Source organism: Eubalaena glacialis, chromosome 1 (genome assembly GCF_028564815.1).
Source record: "Eubalaena glacialis isolate mEubGla1 chromosome 1, mEubGla1.1.hap2.+ XY, whole genome shotgun sequence".
Classification (NCBI taxonomy): domain Eukaryota; kingdom Metazoa; phylum Chordata; class Mammalia; order Artiodactyla; family Balaenidae; genus Eubalaena; species Eubalaena glacialis.
This window is the reverse complement of record NC_083716.1, coordinates 206,902,487-206,910,746: the sequence shown is the minus strand read 5'-3', so window position 1 is coordinate 206,910,746 and position 8,260 is coordinate 206,902,487. Positions and strand designations below refer to the sequence as shown.

General features: G+C 52.1%; 1 protein-coding gene across 1 annotated transcript; it reads right to left on the bottom strand.

Moving 5' to 3' along the window:
* Positions 1–658: 658 nt before the first annotated feature.
* FZD7 (frizzled class receptor 7) lies at positions 659–5,253 on the bottom strand. Its single transcript, XM_061204010.1, has one exon. It carries the CDS (start codon positions 4,430–4,432, stop codon positions 2,708–2,710), a length of 1,725 nt encoding a protein of 574 aa, XP_061059993.1. The 5' UTR covers positions 4,433–5,253; the 3' UTR covers positions 659–2,707.
* Between the last annotated feature and the right edge of the window lie 3,007 nt (positions 5,254–8,260).

Sequence of the window (8,260 nt, the reverse complement as noted above, 5' to 3'; positions counted from 1 at the left end):
TAGAGTGAAGCCTACAGCTGGGAAGGCTCTACGTGCAATGCCCCTGTTATGATCTCTGGAATCAACTACAGACTTTCCCAGCCACCTGAACCCAAAGGATTTAAGTCCCAACACTTTAGATAAGGGGCCTTAGAATACAAAAACACCAATCAGCGATTAAAAAAAAAAAAAAAAATCACATAATTCTTCCCAAGGAAAACATCTCCAGAAAAGTGGACCAAAAATATCTAGTCGTCTTTCAAATATGGACTCTATGCCTGAAGGGTAGTAAAAACATGGATCGCGTAGCACCCCTCTAAAAGAGATGCTTATTCTGTACCTTCAGTAATTTATCCAGAGCAGGATGTGAAAAAAGCTTAGTGGTGTGTGTGGTAGGGTGGTGTGGAGAGAGGCCGGAAGCAACAACAACAGAAAAAAAATAAAGGACAGTTAAGGCATTCATCACACTCTGTGTTTTAAAAGGCAAGAAAAAAGACCTTAATATATATAACATCTTCCTCTATGAGGGACACATACAGTGGCGTCCTTCCATACCATCTTTCTATAATACAACATTCTGTTCTTTGGCTTACATAGGAACCACAAACTAAATATACGTTCACTTTGTATTTAAAAAAAAATTTATTTGTGATCTGTACATGTGATAAAGTGGGGCTTCCTTGTAGATTTTTAAAGGCAAAACAAAACAAAAATCCAAAGTAAAAATGTATAAATACAATATATATTTTCTTACAAAAATGGGAGATTTACAAAATATACATACTGCACTTGTCTCTATTTTACAAATTTCACATGCAAGAGATACAACACAAAAGATGCCAAAAACTGTGTAGTGGGAGTTTTAAAAATCTGACAAATCAGACAGTTTTGGAGGTTTAAGGAACACAAGGTCAATGTTAACTTTAATATAAAAAGCAGCTCCACTCAACCTAACATTACATATATAAAGCAACTTGTACTCCTGACAGTACCCTCTATGATTTAAAAACTATTTAAAACAGCATTTAAAGACTGTTTTGAGAAATAGGATAGTGTTGCCAGATTGGAGGGTGGTGTCAAAGGTGGAGTGAAGGTTAGCTCCCATGATTCTCTGCTCAGCTTTAGCCCATTACGCAAAAGAATTGGAGTTCTATTATAGAAAAAAAAGTACATGATTTAAGATTAATAAATTTAAGTCATCCAGCGCATTTCAAAGAACTCCAGAATTACTTTGAAGTTTACCTTCTTTTAATGACTTTCCTTAAAAATGGGGCCCATGGTTTGAACTGTCCGCTTCACTCACTGTCATTTCTGCAGGTCACCTTCCCACCCGGCCACACAAAGACAGGGTCAGCATACACATGATATTTTATAAACGGATTTATGGAACAAAGGAAACAGGACAAAATGCTTTTTTACTTTTTAAAAAATTTAACGTTCCTTTATTATGAGGCTAAAGGCATTATGCTTCTCCTTTTATCTTGAAGGATTCAAATTGGAGGGAAAAAATAGAAAAAAAACCTAAATGCAGGTTTATGGGAAGACAAAAAAATGAATGGGGAGATTTCCCTGAACGTTTTAACAGAGCCTGTTGGATCATGTGTTCTGAATTAAATTTACTTAAAACAAACACAACAAAACCCCTTGCATTTCCTTTAGCCAAGTCAGAACCTCTGACGGAAAGGGGTATGGAAGCACAGTGCCCTTCACTTTTCCTTAAAAAGGAATGTTTATCGCAACCGAATTAACATTCAAAGGGAAACTTCAGATTTGCACTGCTTTGCCTATAAAAGTTGCTGTCTTCACAGTTGTTCCTTTCCACAGGGAGACACTTGTTTCCTCTTTTGTCTCTTACAACAAAGACAGGGGGAAAAATGCATTCCTGTTTTGAAAAGCAACAAGTCATCACTTCTTTTCAGGGTATTAAACCAAATAAAACACCCTTCTTTCTTCCTCCTGCCTTCCCCAGAAAAGAAAAAAAGTAGTAGAAATACCTACTACTCGCCATCTTTCCCTTGTTGCAAAATGTTAGCTTCACTTCTTTTGCATCCTCCCATTAGGATTCTAGGAGGCAGGCCTCCCAAGACTTCAAAATGCTTACTTTACAAGACTTGAAAGGAGTAGAGGAGGGAAGACAGGCGGGAGGAGGCAGGGGAGGAAAGACTGTAATGTCTGACCCTGGAAATTAACCCATCTGGGCTCCAGTATGGCCCCAGTGAAAAGAGATTACGGTTTGACCACCGCTTAACAAGGACTCTGCAGGGAGTCCTCCGTTTTCCCAACAAAGCGGCCGCCGCAGACAGAGCTGTGCCTTTCACCCGGGCCTCACAGGAGTGAGGACAGGCCACTTGTCTTGCAGCAGGGGAATCGCTCGCAGTCCCCGTTCGGCCCCAGAGACGGGAAGAACTCACAGCAACCTTCTGATCTCAATCTTTTCGATTGGCCCAGGTCGGTCCGTACCGTACAGGATTAACATCATCATCGTCATCATCCTGCAAGTCTTTGCCAGAAGTCTTTTCATCCAAACCGTCTTTCCACTCAGGCCTCTTTTCCAAACCCACGCATATCTATCTCTACATATATCTTCTCACTTCCAGGTCACTTCTCACTGGAGCGTAAGGAGGTTACAGAAACAAGCGCCCCCCCCCGCACCCCGCAGTTCTTCTCCTACCGCGCCTTTCCCCCTGCTAAGGGGTGGGAGAAGGAAGGGCGGGGGAGGCGCCGGGGCTCATACCGCAGTCTCCCCCTTGCTGCTGTGGCTGAGTCTGTGGTAGAAGCGGCGCCACGACTGCAGCGTCTTGCCGGACCAGATCCAGAAGCCAGTGGTGATGCCTACGATCATGGTCATCAGGTACTTGATCATGAAGACGGTGAAGTCGGGGCTCATGGGCGGGAAGTGGCCGGGCGGGCAGGGCACCGCGTAGCTCTTGCACGTCTGCAGGAGCCAGGTGCGCTCCCAGTGTTCGCGGAAGGCCTGCTCGTAGAAGTAGCAGGCCAGAACGATGGTGGCCGGCACGGTGTAGAGCACGCTGAAGACGCCGATGCGCACCATGAGCTTCTCCAGCTTCTCGGTCTTGGTGCCGTCGTGCTTCATGATGGTGCGGATGCGGAACAGCGACACGAAGCCGGCCAGCAGGAAGGACGTGCCGATGAAGAGGTAGACGAACAGGGGCGCCAGAACGAAGCCCCGCAGCGCGTCCACGCTGGACAGGCCCACGTAGCACACCCCGCTGAGCAGGTCCCCGTCCACCTGGCCCATGGCCAGGATGGTGATGGTCTTGACAGCGGGCACGGCCCACGCGGCCAGGTGGAAGTACTGCGAGTTGGCCTCGATGGCCTCGTGGCCCCACTTCATGCCGGCCGCCAGGAACCAGGTGAGCGACAGGATGACCCACCAGATGGAACTGGCCATGCCGAAGAAGTAGAGCACCATGAAGAGAATGGTGCAGCCTTCCTTCTTGGTGCCCTGCGCCACCGTGCGGTAGCCGTCGTCTGAAAAGCGCTCCACGCACACCGCGCGGTCCTCCAACAGGAAGCCGGCCACGTGCGCCACGGCCACCATGAAATAGCAGCCCGATAGGAAAATGATGGGCCGCTCCGGGTAGCTGAAGCGCCGCATGTCCACTAGGTAGGTAAGCACGGTGAAGAGCGTCGAGGCGCAGCACAGCACTGACCATACGCCCACCCAGAGGCGGGCGAAGCGCCTCTCCTCCTCCTTAAAGTACATGAGGCCGTTGGCGCGGCCCGGCTCGCAAGGGGCGCCGCAGTCGCGCTCGCCCAGGAAACGGTAGCCGAGGTAGGGGGGTACCTTGAGCTGGCGTGGGCACGAGAAGGGGAAGGCGGAGCGGCTCCTACCGTCAGCGGCCCCCGGAGGCAGCGCGGTGAAGGGCAGGTCGGGCATGTAGGGCGCGGTGGGATAGGCGGTGGGGCCGCCGCCCGCACTGCCGGAGCCGTCCGAAGTGTTCTGGCCCACGCAGATCTCTCCGGCGCCGTGCACGGGGAAGTTCTCGCAACGCAGCCGCTCAGGCCATTGGAAGCCGAACTTGTTCATGAGCGCCTCACAGCCCTGGCGGGCACGCTCGCACAGGGAGCGGCACGGCGGGATGGCCTTATCGAGCACGGTACACACGGGTGCGTACATGGAGCACAGGAAGAAGCGCAGCTCGGGAGAACACTGCACCTTCACCAGCGGGTAGAACTGGTGCACCTCGAGGCCCGCATCCTCTTGGTTCGTGTGACCCAGCAGGTTGGGCAGGATGGTCTGGTTGTAGGCGATGTCCGTGCACAGCGGGATGGAGATGGGCTGGCAGAAGCCGTGGTCCGGTACTGAGATGCCCTTCTCGCCGTGATACTGCTGCGCCCCGGCGCCCGCGGGCAGTGCGCCCAGCAGCGCAAGCACCAGGGTACACAGGCCCAGAGGCGAGCGCGACGGTGCCGCGCGGGGGCCCAGCATCGCCGGCCGCGGGTGCAGCGGCGTTCTCAGCCCGAGAATCGCGACAAGGCAGCCGGGAGAGGCTGGGATCCGGGGAGGCGCCGTTGCGCCGGGCGCATGAGAGTCCTCGCGGCGCCGGGGCTGGGCCGTGGGCGGTGCGCAGCCGAGGGCGCTGCAGCTGGGGTGCTCGCGCCGCGGGGGCGCCGCCGCCACCTCCGCCCAGCACTCGCGCAACAGCCGGGGGCCCAAACTCGTCTGCCTGGGCCGGGTGCGCCGGCGGGGGCCGCCTTCTCCGCTCGCCGCGACGTAACGGTGAGGCTTTTTCTGCGGCGAGGAGCAACAAGCGTCTCCGGTTACCCTTCAAAGTTTGCCCAAGTCTCTAGAGTCAGCGCACAGTAACGCGCGCGCCCCCCACACCAAGTCCGGTCCCCGGGCAGGCGAGAGCCGGGCGCCGCCGCTTGCTAGCCAAAGCCGCCGCCTCTACGGTGCTGCTCCGCCTCCTCGCCTCGAGGCTCCGCTCGCCGCCGCCTCCTCCTCCTTCGCCTCCTTCTCCACTCCCCGCTCCTTCTTCAGCCCCAAAATCTTGGCCCCAAGTTTCAGCCAAACGGCTGATTCTCGCTGAGTCCGATCGGCGTCTTGGAGCCAAGAGCTCAGCGAGTTCTTTCAAGAAATCCAGTCACACTGCGTCCGAAGCTGCGAGGTCCCGGTGCCCGCGGCCTGGGCCTGGCCTCTCCAGCCCCGCGCAACCCTGGCCGGTGAGTCCCGGCACCCGCAGCCGCCGCCGCCCGCCGGGAGGGAGCGCAGAGTAACGCCTCGGAGCCGCTCAACTCGCCAGAAGAAGCGTCGGGCTCGCAGGGTTCCGGGCGGCCCCGCCCCCTCCCCTCCCCCCATTCACAAACCACTCCGGGGGCGGGCCCTCGAGCTCCAGGGCGGCCCAATGGCAGCCTTTGTTTTCTGTGTGGCCGCCTTTGGATTGGGTGGAAGTCGGAAGGGGCGGGCTAGGGAACCGGAGAGGCACTGTCCGCAGCGCTCTGGGCGGATTCCTGAGGGGAGGGGCAGGGGGCTGGGAGGGAAAAGTTAAGAAAAACTTTTACCCTGAATTCGCTCGCCGGGGGAGGGGGGGAGCGCACCAGAAAGGGAATTTGCTTGAAAGATTTGTTCCTCTTCCGGATACACTAAAATACACATTCCTAAACAGAAGGGCGCACACCGGGCAAGGCTTTTGCAAGGAGAAGCTGAGAATAGAGCTCAGCGGAGAGAGACGTGATCCGGAGTCACTTTAGCTCTCCCCGGGCTGAAAATGCTGGGTTTGGCTGGGCGCTTTTAGGTAGCGGGATCCTAAATGTGGGGTTCGGTATGGGGCAAGAAAGGGGTGCGCCTCGCGGATTGCTTTTCTCTCCTGGGACTCAGACCACGTGAGGCCACAATCTCCTCTCACCCCCTCTCCCCGCGGTAAAAAGGAGGAGGGGCCGTGTCCGAGGAGAAATCGGAGTCGGGCGGAGGGGGCCGGCTTAAGGCAGGAGGAAGTGCAGACCCCTCTGAGGGGAGAGAGCCGGGGAGCGGCGGGCGCGGGGGACCCAGGCCCCAGCCCACCTTGACCGCGCGCACGGGCCAGAGTCTAGGGATCTGGTATAGCTTTAGTGAAGTCATTAGAAAACTAAGACAGTGTTGGGGGAAATGACTGTAAAAAAAAACCTGCGGCCGAGTGCCCAGGAACACTGTACGGTTTAAAGCGAGTATTTGATTGCTTGTTTTCCTTAGTTCTGCGACGCGTGGCCCTTCGGGATCCCACCTTCGTCGCAGAAGCAATGATTTGATCCTTAGAATTTCCGTAGAAAAGTTTTAATGCGTATTAGAACCAAGGGCATTTGCTAATTAAAGAGTTTTCAAAACACAAAGAGTGGTTATCCTTGTTCTCGGGTAGCGTTTTCTGATTGGCAAGCGTCCTTTTGTTCCCGGTCAAATCTTCGCCCGGCTGAAGGCACTGGGTGCTGGCGCGCTCTCTCTGGTTACTCCCGGCGAGATCAGAAGTTACGGGGGCGGGTGGGTGGGGGGGTGTTTCTCCTCTCTCGCTGGACTGCGAGGAATATCACGAATTCCTATGCAGGAAAGTGACATGTTGAGAAAGGAAAAATCTGCCTCTCTGTCACACACACACGCACACGCACAGCAATCCTATGCCTTAAAAAGTGTTAACTCCTGGCTGAGCCCTCCCTCCTGCCAGCTCAGTTCCAGGCGCTAGAACCCTGAGGGATTCTCATCAGGATGCATGTTTGCAGAAGTTGCTGCCTCTGCTGCCCGCGGTGAGCCTCTTCTCCAGCAAGAAAAAACTGATCCTGAAATCGAAGACAATTAATTGGGTTCCCTTCTATGGGAGACTTTGGATTCCTCTGTTTTTCTTTTCTTTCTTTTCTATTACTGGTTTACGGGGAATCTGTCCTTCCACTTCACAGTTCTTTGTCCTTCTCCACTCTTGTTAATGGGTCTGGAGGGCTGAATCATTTAGGCCAAGGAAGGGTGTCAGACTGCTCCCATTGTCCGTCCGGCCCTCAACAGGAGTCCTCATCTTTTTCTTCCAAAGCATCAGTTTTCCCTTCACACCCAGGACTTTTTTTTTTTTTCTTCTCTCTTTCTTTTGTAGTGTCTGCCTCAGGTAATAGGAAGGATTAATAATATTTTCTTTAAAAATGTCTCATTGCCTCCTTGTATTTTTTAAGGGCTCCTCATTTTCTTTCTAAATTATTTTTCTTATCACCTAACCCTGGGGAGCCTTGATATTGATTGCCTTGAAAGATGTTGTTTACAGACGGTGCTGCTTCTTTGCTTTGTCATTTAAAGTGTGTGTGGTGGGGGGTTGGAAATCCCTTTTTCTCTCTGTGAGCTCCAGGATGGTCTCCTTTTCTAAATCAAATGTTCGTGCTTATTCATCAGGCCACTGATCTAAGTCATCTTTGCTTATTGAGGGAGAAATTACAAGCACTGTCATCTAATAAAATGAAAACTGACAGGATAAAATACTGTCTTAAATACCACTAAAACCAGTTTAGTTATGAGCTGCTTCTCCTCATATTATAGCCCCAGACAACTCCCTGATGAGGTAATAGGAATCATTTTTTAAAAAGAGGGAAAAAAAGAGAGACCTTAAAAAATTCGAGGGACAGGGGCTTCCCTGGTGGCACAGTGGTTAAGATTCCGCCTGCCAATGCAGGGGACACGGGTTCGAGCCCTGGTCCGGGAAAATACCACATGCTGTGGAGCAACTAAGCCCGTGCTCCACAACTACTGAGCCTGCACTCTAGAGCCCATGAGCCACAACTACTGAAGCCCGTGCTCCTAGAGCCCGTGCTCCGCAGCAAGAGAAGCCACCGCAATGAGAAGCCCTGGCTCGGCAACGAAGAGTAGCCCCCGCTCGCCGCAACTAGAGAAAGCCCGCGCGCAGCAACGAAGACTCAACTCAGCCAAAAATAAATAAATAAATTAATTAATTAAATAAATCTATAAAAAAAATACGAGGGACAAATGAGATATTTTTAAAACAATCTACATGTAAAGTGAAGAAAACCCAGCCGCATTTATCTAGATGAAATGTATCACAGATGGGAGCCCTCTTTCTCTGACCCAGGCAGACAAGTGCAAAAAACAGAGAAGCAAAGCCAATTTTGTGGAGAGTGTAGTGTTTTTTAGGATGATTTTTAAAAAACCACTCCAAAATTATTCTGAAAAATAAGAATTTGCTGGTTGTTGGAGGGGTGTGGTAGCTTTCTATGCCTTGCCTGATATAGAATGCTGATTTCAAGGAGCTAAGTAATAAAAGGGAGTAGTTCAGAAAAGTAAGCTCACAGTGTCGGG